We start from the raw sequence: 14,060 nt of genomic DNA, 5'->3' as shown, positions 1-14,060 counted from the left end.
TATTGCTGTAACATGAAAGAGCTTGGATGTTTTGTTTCTAAGTTTAGCACGTTTTTATTTAACTATATTATTGACATTGTTTTGTTAATGACAGGCTAACTTTGATGATGAGGTTCAGTAATATAGAGGTAAAAGCAGGATCTCAATCATTAATATGTTAATTCTCAGCTTTTGTTTTTCTGATACAAACATTTCTCACAATAAAATGAGCCTCTCATTTTTCTAATATTACTAGTAAAGGTCAAGTGTAATTGTATATCAAATTGTTGATGCTTAAGCATTTAATGTTTGTGCAATAAGCAACCTGATTTTTTAAAATTAAAAATCTTTAAAAACATACTAACATCTTAAATTGATCACTTGATTTAGAATTGTTAAATTATTCAATTTACAAATAAAATTTTCAAACCGTGTTCTTTAGAGGTGTTATTGTTATATTTTAACATACATTTCTGTCATGAACTTTTTCTGTTACTCTAGGGTCAGCCTTTTACTTACTTAACTTTAGGTATAAAGTTATAATTGTCACATTTGGCATCAACGTCAGAATTTCTAAGCATATTGAAGCTTAAGTGACTTGCCAAGCATGTTAGTAAGAAAAAGTCGATGTAAGCTAATCTCCACATGGGGGAGTCATTTATTCCTAAATTTTATTGAAAGGCTTTGGTAATTGTAGACTGAAACCAAATAGATAAAATACCTTTGTTTAAAAAGAAGTATATTAATAAATACAAGTAATGTAGGCAGAACAGTATATATTCCATAATTGAAATAAAATTCTCTTTTAAATTCAATTTTATATCTGTCAATGATTTGTTTTAAAATCTAGAGGAAAAAATAAGATCACTTGGTTTCACTTTAGAAAATGGCTGAATTACCAGGAGCTGAACATTTACATTTAAATAGTATTTTCAGCATTTTTAAAAGTTTTGCTTTAACTTTTCACTTTCACTTTTAAATTCTTGACCACACGATAAAATTGTGGAACCATAAAACCTTAAGTTAGGAGTGGCATATTTTTGCTAGGCCTTCAGTTCTAGCTCTTAGTACTGAAGAGTAAGCTCCATGGCTTTTAAGTGTTAACAACACTTTTACCATACTAATCATAAAGTTCATTAAGTCTGGGAGAGAACAAAATGGGGGGGTGAGATGGGACAGATATCAGGGAATGGAGGAGGTGGCATGGAAGTTGAGTTATAGAGGAGAAGCATTAAGTGGTCAGATAGGAGTGAGGAAAGGGAGAAGGACATGTTCTGGGCTTATAGAAGGGCACAGAGATGGCAGAGCATGGTCTGTTTGGGGAACCACAGGTAGGTCAGAGTTGTAGATCTTAGCGTAGATTGCAAAGTAAATGAGTGGGAAAAGATAAGGTGGGAGAGGTAGACAGGGACCAAATTCTGAAAGACTTTGCATCCACAATTAGAAATTTGAAAATTCTGAAGGCTTAGGGATGATTGCAGATGCTGTAGAGGGCACTGACATGACTGAATTTATGTTTTTTAAGAAAAACAACACCAATCTCAACTTGGAGTATGAAAAATGGGTTGAAATGGGGCAATATTGGAGTCAGGGCAACTGATAGGTGATTGTGGCGTTGCTCTGGGGAGCATGCATGAGTGATTTTATAAGACAGTGGCAGTGAGGATGGAGAAAATGAGACATCTTTTGAGGATGTAGAATTTGTAGAACATGGTAATTAGCTGTTTGGGAAGGTGAAAAAGAAGAAGGACTCCAGGATGAGCCACTTAGGTGGATGGGCTCTAGAATGATGGGAGGTGGTGTCTTTCTCCTAGTCATCAACCTCATCACATCAGTTGTATTCTCTAGTGATGATAATAGCCACTGCCTATTGAGTACTTTGTGTATATTTCATTTATTCGAGTTGTGCTCTTTATGCATTTCTCATTTACTCTAACAGCCTTTTGAGATAGTTATTTCTATTCATTCAGTGTGGGAACAGCTTTAATAATAAAAGCGTCTTACATGTATTAGGTGTTTATAATGTGCTAGGCACTGTTAAAAGTGCTTTATGTGTATTAACTTACACTTAAACAATCCTATGAGGTATAGATACCCCTTTCTACAGGTGAGGAAACTGAAGCATAGAGAGGTTAAGTAGCTTTCCTCCAAATCACAAGACTAATAAGTGGTGGTTTTGAATCCAGACAGTCTATAAATTTCAAGCCTGAGCTTGTAACTATGACACTATATTTCTTTAGAATATAGACAGTCAAATAACTGTCTAAGGGCCCAAAATTGGTAACTGGTAGACCCTCAGTTTTAATCGAGGTCTGTATGGTTGTGTAACTGCTGGGCCTCTCATATACTAAGGCACTGAATATGAACAAGGTAGCAAATACAAATTTAGTGTGTTTTCCAAATTTATGGTTAGCAAAGGGCAAGGATGGGGAGGGAGGGATAAATGAGGAGTTTGGGATTAACAGATACATACTACTATATATAAAATAAACAACAAGGACCTACTGTATAGCACAGGGAACTATACTCAATACTTGTAATACCCTATAATGGAAAAGAGTATGAAAAAGAATATATATATATACATATATATATATAACTGAATCACTTTGCTGTACATCTGAAACTAACAAAGCATTGTAAATCAACTATAGTTCAATTTAAAAATTTAGTATGTTTTCCTCCATTTCATTTTTATTTGGTTAATACCTTATATTTTATTGCTAGTTTAATTTGATTTATTTCACATACAAGCACATTTGATACCCATCCAAGTACAAAATACAAGCTTGTCTATATAGATTATTGACTTAAAGTGGATTCCTATGTGTATCTTCAGAAAAGTATACTATGAGAGATCTTTTTATTACTCTGAAAACTTTTAAAACAGTTTAGGTCTAAGGTTCTCCATATTGAGTGTATGTATGTATTTTTAGATTGGGTTTTAAATTATCTTTAGTATCTTTTTGTCAGTGAAGGAGGACATACTTTCCTCTGCATTTTAGTCGGTATATTCTAAAAATTCACTTTAAAAATCACCAAATCCGGGGCTTCTCTGGTGGCGCAGTGGTTGAGAGTCCGCCTGCCGATGCAGGGGACACGGGTTCGTGCCCCGGTCCGGGAAGATCCCACATGCCGCAAAGCGACTGGGCCTGTGAGCCATGGCCACTGGGCCTGCGTGTCCGGAGCCTGTGCTCCGCAACAGGAGAGGCCACAACAGTGAGAGGCCCATGTACCGCAAAAAAAAAAAAAAAAAAATCACCAAATCCTTGTAATGGTAACCTGAAGAGTCACTATTTTCAATGACTGAATTTGTTCTATGGAAACTGATGTAATAGGATTTTTATCAGACTATCAATCTTTATAACTAATTAGTGACCTTAAAAATAAGAATATATTGGTAAAGGATAAGTTATTGGAAAATGTTACATTGTAAAAATGTGCCTCTCTTTTTTCTTATATCTGCTTATTCCTGCAGAAGAAATCTGGTATCCTTTGAGTTTTCAGTGGAGAAATTTTCAGTGAAAACTCTTACATACCAGAGCAATAATAATCAAGTGGATAAGCCCAGGAAAGAAGCTTTTATTACTAAAGCATTTATATTCAAATGGTGAATTGAATTATGCCAGTCATAATGCCATTTTAAACTATTAATTTAAAAGTAAAACTAACTATTTCAAACAGTTTTACAAGTATGTCCAAGTTTATCAGCTTACTTGGGATAAGAACATTTTGCTTTCACTATTAAAAGTTAACTATTAGTTAAGTAAACATGATACATATATATCTCTTTCAAAAATCGTGAAAAAAATTTTCAAGAAGAAAAATAGCTTCAAAAAAAAGGTGTCAATTTTCAATGTTACCACCACTCCTCATAAGAAGATATAATTTAGATTCAAAGCCTGAAAAGAAGTTAAAATTTTAAGGAAGATTTCCAAGGGGTGATATTATTCATTGCACACATTCAGAAGACTAGGAGATAATTAAAACAAAATGTTTCTGTAACTAGACATGCAATTTAACTGGAACGTAATATCTGAAAGTTGAATCTCAATCTTAGTGTTTTTATTTTTCCCTTGGCACTTATTCTTTGCTTACCTATCTTATATCAGTTATGAGGCTCAGAGGTTGAGCTAGGAAAAAGTTGCTAAGGCTCTTTTTAATTTTGTTATCTCTATGCTGAGGCTTTGTAAGTTGAAAGCTTTCTATAAACATAACTATTTCACCAGAACAGGTACTAACTCAGATTCTTTAGTATAGTTAATTCTCCAATTTACTTCTGTGGCATCTGGTATTATCTTATGCCCTCAAAGAATTAACAGTACAACTCAGGTGGGAGCACGTATACATCTGTTGGGGATAAAAATACCCCCCACACCCAAGTTATATCATCTCTTTAAATACCTTAGAATGAAGTGGGATTTTAGGTTTCCTTTATATTTAATGTTTATTTGAACAACTCTTTATGCCAGTGTTTTGTGGACTGATTGTCATCTACATGTTGACTGTTTCCTTAGAGCATTTAAGGTATTTGATGTAGTTACTCAAGGGCATGAAGTGTGTGGATGAGTCACTTCGATGCCTTCGTAGGTGGTGGGAATGCAACCAGTGTATTTCTGTACAGTATGAACCGTCAGAATGTTAGTGTATGATAATAGTGGATGTTCATAGTAATAATTGTGTCATCAAGAACACGTTAATGTGTGTTACTCTCTCTGAGGATGTGCTCTTTAAGGAGGCAGGGAAACATTTTAGAAGCAGCTGGATTCAGATTTTTTCTCTCAAACACAGTTGTCTTTCAACTACCTGGAAAACTCTTACTTTACTAAACAACTCAGGAGACTTTGTGATGGCTTGGATTTTATTTTACTGAGAAATAATTAGACCAAGATTTGTCCGTATTTAAATTAACTTAATGTGGAGACTAGTATCTGGAGGAGCTGATTTTTCACAAATTGATATCTAATAACTGTGGGCCAGAGCTACAAAAATAAATGTGGGAAATAATATTAGAGGGGACATTAGTATATTTGTGAAATTAATTTTTAAAAATGGAATGTATGAGGAAATAATAGGAATTAATTGATAGAAAAGAGTGTGTACTATTCTGATAAATATGGAATACAATGGCAAATTAAAATAAAGTGTACTTGAGCAGTTCATGCTTCATAATTTGAGGTCTTGAATAATTATTAGTGAATACAACCTTAAGATTATAAAAGCAAAACATCTTGAGAGAAATATATAATTATTAATGAATGAATGGAGGAGAAAAATTTTAGTATGTTCATTAAGCAGTTTAGTTAGAACAGACATCAGTTAAAAGATAATCACGTGCTAATGCTGAAATCATTGCTGGTTATTACTTGGAAGTGTGTTATATATATTATTTTTTTAGATTGGATCCTGAAAATTTAGTTTGTGTTTCTGTTTGATTGTTTGGCACACATTTCTATTTCCCTCTCTCTAGTAACTACCTGGATGTAACTTGTAGAAACTGATTAATTCCTATACAATGGAGAAAAACCTTTGGGCGGTTGGGAGTGGGATTTGGGGTGGGAGTAGATTGAATAGCAGAGACAGTAGCTTTCCCCGTGCCAGATTGCAGAAGGAGCCGTGCAGGGTTTGGGGAGAGCTGTGAGTAATCCATTGTGACAATTCTGTAGGTCTGAGATGTATGGAGAATTCATAGCCGGAATCATGTATAACTTGCTGGCTCAGTGCCTGACGTTTTTTTGGCAGGGGGAACAGAGCATCAGATTAGTGCCAAAAAAAAAATATATTAAAGGAAGGGGCCTAAAATAGGTTTTCTCCCTCTGTGTTTAGAGCATTCATTCCTGGGAGGTGAGAACCATATACAGCATATTGCTTTTAACTCTAAAAGTTTCACTTAGTTGTAATTTAAAATATATGAATAATGACAATGGTAGGGTTTATGTACAGAGAGTGATGATAATTCATTTTGTTTGAGCCAAAATACATTTTTTTAGTTAAATTTTAAGAGACACTGTTCTAGATGATGGTGATGTGTATTTTAAAAGAAAATGTGTGAAAATAGGTTACCTTAACTCAGAATCAAATAGGCTACACTTAAATGAGTCTTTTTATCAGGTTCTAAGTGTGTTTTAAATGAATTTGTAGAATGTATGCATTCATCACATTATTTGTTGAACACTTACAAAGTGACAGCCTCTTTTTTAAGAGCTGAGGATATATACTGGTAAACAAAACAGAGCCCCTGCTTACAGAGAGATTACAGTCTAGTAAGAGATTTCAGTCAGAGAAACCAGGAAGTATACAGACAAGGAGGCCTGAGCAAGCTTGTGTTTGGGGGATAGAGTGAGGGAGCAAAGGGGAAAGTGGAAGGAAATGAGATGAGAGCAAGGCAGAGGCTGGGTCATTTAGGGCCTTATGGACTAGGAAAGCAGTTTGGACTTCAATCCAAGTGTCATAGGAAGTCATTGTAGGGTTTTGAGAAGGAGGGTATGTGATCTGAGTTATATATAAAAAATCTATACGTAATTTTAAAAAGTCACTCTGGTGTGGTGAAGAAGCAGTAACAGAGGCAAACAGAGGCAGCAGTGATACCAGATGTTGCAGTAATCCGGGTGAGAGATGATGACGACTTGGACCAAGGTGCTAAAAGTGGAGGTCGTGAGACAAGGTCTGATTGAGAATGTTTTTTCAGGTAGATCTGATAGCACTTGCTGATAGAGGGTGTGAGAGAAATCTGGGTGATTGATTCTTAGGATTTTGGCCTAAACAGGTTAGTGAATGGTAGATTACTGGTTTGCTGAGGTGTATGAATATTTCTGCCAAATTAATTCTAAACCTTTACCTCTTAAATGAGAAATGATTATATCAATAGTGTCTTAAGTACGTGAAATTAAAAAGAAATCATCACAGAAACTTTTTTTTTTTTAATAGGCGGAGTATGTCCAGCTTGTCACTGAACTTCGAATGACAAGAGCCATTCAGCCTCAGATTAATGCTTTTTTACAGGGCTTTCATATGTTCATTCCACCTTCCCTCATACAACTTTTTGATGAATATGAATTGGTAAGGAAAAACATCACTTCTTTTTTTAAAATTATTATTTATTTTTGGCTGTGTTGGGTCTCCGTTTTTGCGCGCGGGCTTTCTCTAGTTGCGGCGAGTGGGGGCTACTCTTTGTTGTGGTGCTCGGGCTTCTTATTGTGGTGGCTTCTCTTGTTACAGAGTGTGGACTCTAGGCGCGCAGGCTTCAGTAGTTGTGGCACATGGGCTTAATTGCTCCGCGGCATGTGGGATCTTCCTGGACCAGGGCTTGAACCCGTGTCCCCTGCATTGGCAGGCGGATTCTTAACCATTGCACTACCAGGGAAGTCCCAAACATCAGTTCTTTTGTTGTTATGCAACACAACACAAAACTCCAATTGATGTAGTTTAGAAATAATTTTGGAGCACAATGATGAATGGAATAATGTAGAAGACATTATGGTTTAATGTTGATTTTTAGGGAGGTATAAGATTTGTGATTGTGCTTCTCTTAAGGTTAATAACCAGATTAGCAATTTCTTAATGTGGAATGGAGTGAGCTGGTGATAAAGAAAAATGTAATGTATTTCCAAAGTGTTCTACATGGGAGATGTTGAAGGCCAATCTTCCCAAAAGCAATATTCACATTATTTCTAAATTTTTTGTTTGGCTGTATGAGGTAAAGGATACTGATAGTAACTTCTTGTACCTTTTATTTTTTCCAAAAATAAAAATTGACTGAGGGATTTTCTTGTATTTCTGTTATCTTCTCCAGCTTCTTGTTTCATCATGTATATAATTTTATAATTTTCCATTTTAACCATGTATGGAGTCCACTGTCTTTGCTGGCCCCTAGTCTTTAATGAATGTTTTGTTTTGCTTCTTTAATTTGCTTGCCCTTTACTGTGATCTAACAGGATTTCTGATTTTATATGAATTATGTCTGCATTTTCCCCCATTTCCTTTTTTCTCTTTTATTTTTGGTAATAAATTATTTGTAAGCTCTTTGAGTTGTCTAACTCCTTAATAAAACCACACAATATTTTAAATAGAGTACAGCTGCTTTCTTAGTTTGGAATAATAAATTTTAGATTTGGAATAAAAAAATTTTATAATTTGGAATAATAAATTTTAGATCAGTGGAAAAGTGTCCTTTGGCTTTTATTCTGTCTCATAAAGTTAGTTTCACCCTATGCCTTTCATTTTAATATATGAATAAGTACATTGGTGTGTACCGGTTAATTTTACATATACCAGTATTTTCAATTTATCACTTATAGTATGTCTTAGTATAGTAGTGGACAAAATTTGCTAAATAATGTTGAAGTCCATGGTGACTTAGTTTCACTAAATGTTAGTTTTGAGGTTTTTTTGTTGTGTTTTTACGGTTAAGATGAATGGTTTTATTTAGCATAGACTTGTCTAGTTTTTGTATAACCATAAAAGTTACTATTTTTAGTATTTAAAAATGGAGGCGTACTTATGAATTGTTAAGCAGAAAATTACATTATTTTCTGGACCTATGTATAAAAAACAAATAGCAACAACACAAATAACTGAGAAAAACTTTGCCTCATAATTTACTGATACTGAGTTTAATGAAACTTTTTATTGAACTACAATATACATGAGAAAAGTACATGCATCATAAATGTATAGCTTGATGAATTTTCACAAACTGTATACACCCATGAAACAGCACCCAGATCAAGAAACTGAGAAATCCTAACACCCCAGATCCCTCTCATGTCCTCTTCCAGTCACTCTGACCCCTCATGGGTATCCACTCTCCTGGCTTCTAATAATATAGACTAGGTTACCTGTTTTCGAGCTTAATGTAAATGGAATAATCACCTAGAATATATCTGACTTCTTTAGCACAGCTTTTTGTTTGTGAGAATCATGTGTATTATTGCAAGCAGTTGTAATGTGTTCATTTTCATTGCTCTGTAGTACTTCATTGTGTTAATATACTTTTTTTTTTGGTCTTTTCTACTCTTGATGGACATTTGGTGGGTAGTTTTCAGTTTCAGGCTATTGTGTAGATTATATATCTTGCAGTGGAATTGCTGGGATTTAGGGGGTGCATTTATTCCATTAGGGTAGATACTAGCAAGTAGTTTTCCAGAGTAGTATGTCAGTTTACACTCCCACCAACAGGTTATGAGAGTTCTGGGTATTCTGCATCCTAAACAGCATTTGATGTTTTTCTTTTTTATTTTTACCATTCAGGTGGAATAGTAGTGGTATTTCCTGGTGATTTTAATTTGTATTTCCCTGGTATTGAGTGTGTTTTTATTGGCCATTTGTGTACTCTGTTTTTGAAGTGTTCAAGTAATTTGTCCATTTTTCTGTTGTGTTTTCTGTTTTTTGTGTTTTTTTAAACACTGATTTGTAGGAATCTTTATATATTCTTTATAGGAGTCTTTGTTAGATATATGTGTTATGAAGATCTTCTACTCTGGTGTCTTTTAACTAATAAAAGTTTTTAGTTTTAACGCAGTTCAGTTTATCACTTGTTTTTTCTCTTCCCTTTTTTTTTAAATGAATGGAGCTTTTTGTGTCCTGTTTAAGAAACTGTTTCTTATTCCAAGGTCATGAAAGTGTTTTCCTGTATTTTCTTCTGAAAACTTTATTCCTTTGTCTTTTACATTTAGGTTTGCTACTGGTAAGTTTTTAATTGTGGTTCTTATATTAGAAGTTAGGTCAGGATTCCTAGTCTGTCTTCTACTCTGGCTTTACTAAGTTGAGCTGATTCAGATGGTGGGATTGTTTTGGAAGAGCAGTGTTGTTGGCATGATGCTTACTTATGCAGTGATGATAATTATTATTATTAAACACTTAGTATTTGCCAGGTACTTCATGTGTATTAACTTTTAAAACCTTCACATCAGACCCCTGAGGTAACTTATTATTCCCATTTTACAGATGAGGAAAACTAGGCCAAAGAAGGTATGGGACTTGCTCATGTTCACAGAGTATGTGTTACAGCCAGACTGTGAACCCATGGTCTCTGACCACAGCCCAGTCTCTCTTCATCAGTATTGCCTCTCAGTGGCGTGAACTATATAAGTAGGACTTGGTTTTAGAACCTTTGGTGTGACTTTGTGTCTTTCGTAGGAAAGGGCTCTGCTACACTGGGATAGAAAACTTATTTTTTTAAATAAGTTTGTGCAAACATCTAAGCTAGATGTTAATCAGAGTTAAAGGATACTGGTTAGATTCTAGAGTTTTAGTGAAAAGAAGGTATCCAGTAGCATCAGTGTCCTTAACTGGATGTGTATTCATCCATTTGTGGACAGAACGCAGTCTCAAGTCAAGAGGTGATTATCAGGTTCAAAAATGGTGACAACATTTTGTGATTACTGTATCTATAACATTATTACAGTTGAGGGGTTCCTCAAATGTCTGAGGGACTGTCCTGCCATACTGTGCTGCTTATGAGTTTATCCATGGTGGTACCAGGATATTAAAACACTGAGTCATGTAAACTCTAGGTAAGCTAAGAGCTGTGAACACCTGCATGACTCAGTTCCTGACTATTAGTTTATGGGTTATATATGTTGTACCTAATTAATTCCAACAGACCAATTCAGATATTTTGTCACTCTCCTGGTGGTCCAGTGGTTAAGATTTTGCTTTCCAATGCAGGGGGTGCAGCTAAGATCCCACATGCCTCAGGGCCAAAAAACCAAAACATAAACAGAAGCAGTATTGTAACAGATTGAACAAAGACTTTAAAAATGGTCCACATCAAAAAAATCTTAAAGTAAATAGGGGCTTCCCTGGTGGCACAGTAGTTAAAAGTCTGCCTGCCAATACAGGGGACATGGGTTCGAGCCCTAGTCTGGGAAAATCCCACATGCTGCGGAGCAGCTAAGCCCGCGAGCCACAACTACTGAAGCCCGCGCGCCCGGAGCCCGTGTTCCGCGACAAGAGAAGCCACCGCAATGAGAAGCCCGCGCACTGCAATGAAGAATAGCCCCCACTCGCCGCAACGAGAAAAGCTCACACGTAGCAACAAAGACCCAACACAGCCAAAAATAAAGTATATAACTTTAAAATATATATATTAAAAAAATAATAAATTATTGATTGGGATTTAAAATCTTTTTGTTATATGCATATGTACTTTGTATTGTGGACTTCCCATTTTGTCTGTTTTCAGTCAGTTTAATAACTTTTTTTGCCCAGGTGTTAAATGGGATAATAAAGATCTTTTGTCCTCTTCACAAAGTCATAACATATGATGTTCATGAAATGCTTCAAATTTCTTGAGAGAATATCCTCTCACTCATTTTTATTCACAGTTATTAACAATGAAAGCATACTTAATATTATTAAAAGCTTATCTTCAGCCTAGAAGGGAAGAGGATTAAACTCATGGGTACAAGAAACATGTAACAATCATCCATATTCCTTTTGGCAGATCTGTGTCAGGGTACTGCCAGGGAGCAGAATTTCCCCAGATGGTTCAAATAAAGAAACTTTAATGGAGGAACTTAAAGAGGCATGGGCAGGTTAAGAAGAGGTATGGTTGAGGCATCCAGAAAAGGTTAAGAAAAGGTATGGTTGAGGCATCCAGAGAATAGCAACAGTGGAAAAGCCTTATCACCCCTAGAATTGAAGACAAGTGGAGGAAGTACTGTGAGGAGCCCGGTGAGAGCCTGAACCACCGGGGGCCACCAGGTGGCAGCTCTAGTTGAGGAGACATAGCTACTGCAAAGATGTACTGAAGCAGGGAGGGAGCAGAAAATGCCCTTACCTGCAGACGCCTGCCTGTTGCCCAGTGATGGAGCCCAACCTGAAACCAACAGGCAAGAGAGCCAGTCTGTGCCTCTTGGGGCATAGAATGTGCAAAGGAAGATGGAAAATGTATTTGGGGGTGATAAAATGCACCCTACCAGAATGCTTTCGTCTAGTTAAAGTATTTTATAATACTATGGCAAGGAGGACTAAAACACACCCTAGACAGGCAGTTCTCAAACTTTTTGGTCTCAGGACCCCTTAAAAGAAAAGAGTTTGTTTATGTGGTTTATAGTAATTGATACTTAACTGTATTTGAAATTCAAACAGAAATGTAAAATTTTTTATTAATTCACATAAAAATAACAATTCATTACATATTAACATAAATAAAACATTTAAGAAATTAAAACTGCATTTTCCAGAATAAAACAAAAATAGTGGGAGAAGTGGCATTGTTTTATATCTTTGCAAGTGTCTTTAATATCTGGCTTAATAGGAGAAACTGGGTTCTCATATCTGCTTCTGCTTATAATCTGTTGTGATATGTTGCTTGGTTGAACTAAATGGAGAAAATCCAGCCTCAGATACGTTGGAAAAGGGAGAACCTTGCAGACTCCTTAAATAGATCCCAGAAACACCCAAGAGTTCTGAGACACCACCTTACATTGGCCTTCATACTCTATACTAGGAGCATACTCTATACTAGGCAGGTATATATTATGAGGAATTGCTGTAGGAGAAGTGATTTTGAACCACATGGTATCTATCTCTGCAATAACAAACTCTGCTATTCTGGCTTGTCGGTGTTAAGCTTAGGCTAGTTATTACCTCACTTTACTGTGTAAACACATCCACCTGTGTAATACGGGCTGATTCAGAGATTTGGATAAGCCTTTTTCATGTTCTCTTTTCTCTTGGGGATCATGATGGTAAATACTTTTGCCATTATTAATTCATTCTTAGTTATTGGATTGATATTTTGTTTGTTTGATGATCTTCCTGGAAAAAAGAAGGATACCAAAAGTCATTAGTAGGAAAATTGCATTTTTTTTTCACCTTGGAGAAATTTGACTTGAAAGTTGGATTGGAATTATTCCAGAATAGAGTTCTTCAAAGGCCTAAATGTGTTTTTGTTTTTTAAAAATAATAACTATTTTTATTATAATAACTCCTTTTTTTCCTAGTGATTAGGGTTTCTTGATCTTTTCCTTTGCTTAACCCAGATTTATTTAGGTCTTTGTTTTCACTTTCATACTGAGAGTATAGTATTTTTATAGAATTTAACAAATTCATAAAATATATATAAATCAAAGATAAAAATGTTCACAAAATTATTGCACATATAAACTGTTGTGGCATGTGTGTTTCTATATAAAGGTAAACTGTTATCTCATGGTTTTTTTTTTTTTTTTTTTTGTGGTACGCGGGCCTCTCACTGCTGTGGCCTCTCCCGCTGCGGAGCACAGGCTCCGGACGCGCAGGCTCAGCGGCCATGGCTCACGGGCCCAGCCACTCCGCGGCATGTGGGATTCTCCCGGACCGGGGCACGAACCCATGTCCCCTGCATCGGCAGGTGGACTCTCAACCACTGCGCCACCAAGGAAGCCCTATCTCATGTTTTAATTAAATTGTATCAGTGTAGAGACATCTCCACATCTCACAATATTTGAGATTATTAGTATCAAGGGTTCTCTCTCAGGTAGTACTTGTTATTGATGACTTGCAGACACTGTTACAAAAATAAATCAGTTTTACATGGGATTAAATGTAAAAGTTTCTAATTAAGGCAAATTTACTATTTAAATGTAATCACTTTTTTCCCCCAGAGAAGACTAATGAAATATTTTGCTTCTTCCCCAAAGGAGCTACTGCTTTCTGGCATGCCAGAAATTGATGTGAGTGATTGGATAAAAAATACTGAATACACAAGTGGCTATGAAAGAGAAGATCCAGTTATTCAGGTAAAGTCTCTCCAGAGCTTAGAATGAAGTTAAGTTTTGCTATTTAATCTTGTAAGCTTTTCAGCACTATTGGATGAAAACCTACATTAATTAACAAAGTAAAGTTTTCCCCTAAATCTTCTCATGGGAATTACATATGAGCGCTTTGTATGAAATCTTTTTTGATAAATGAGTTTCATGGAATAAAATATGCTTTATGAATATTGCATATTTCTCTGGTACTAAGAAGCCTGCAGTTGCTCTGAAATATGAGCTAAGTTTTTTATTGTTGTTTTTAAGTGGTTCTGGGAAGTTGTGGAAGATATTACTCCAGAGGAGAGAGTTCTTCTGTTGCAGTTTGTTACTGGCAGGTAA

General features: G+C 35.6%; 1 protein-coding gene across 2 annotated transcripts in view; it reads left to right on the top strand.

Annotated features, from left to right (window-relative positions):
• HACE1 (HECT domain and ankyrin repeat containing E3 ubiquitin protein ligase 1) overlaps positions 1 to 14,060 on the top strand; it is a 94,715-nt gene that overhangs the window by 71,789 nt on the left and 8,866 nt on the right. For both annotated transcript variants that reach the window (XM_082668883.1, XM_082668884.1), the window contains 3 exons: positions 6,907 to 7,038; positions 13,608 to 13,706; positions 13,986 to 14,056. In XM_082668883.1, coding sequence (XP_082525009.1) covers positions 6,907 to 7,038; positions 13,608 to 13,706; positions 13,986 to 14,056 — 302 coding nt within the window. The remainder of the gene's footprint in view (positions 1 to 6,906; positions 7,039 to 13,607; positions 13,707 to 13,985; positions 14,057 to 14,060) is intronic.

This window comes from Grampus griseus (genome assembly GCF_964374135.1).
Source record: "Grampus griseus genome assembly, chromosome: 13".
NCBI classification, from domain to species: domain Eukaryota; kingdom Metazoa; phylum Chordata; class Mammalia; order Artiodactyla; family Delphinidae; genus Grampus; species Grampus griseus.
The sequence above is the reverse complement of the archived record's forward strand: the minus strand, read 5'-3'. Positions and strand labels throughout refer to the sequence as shown.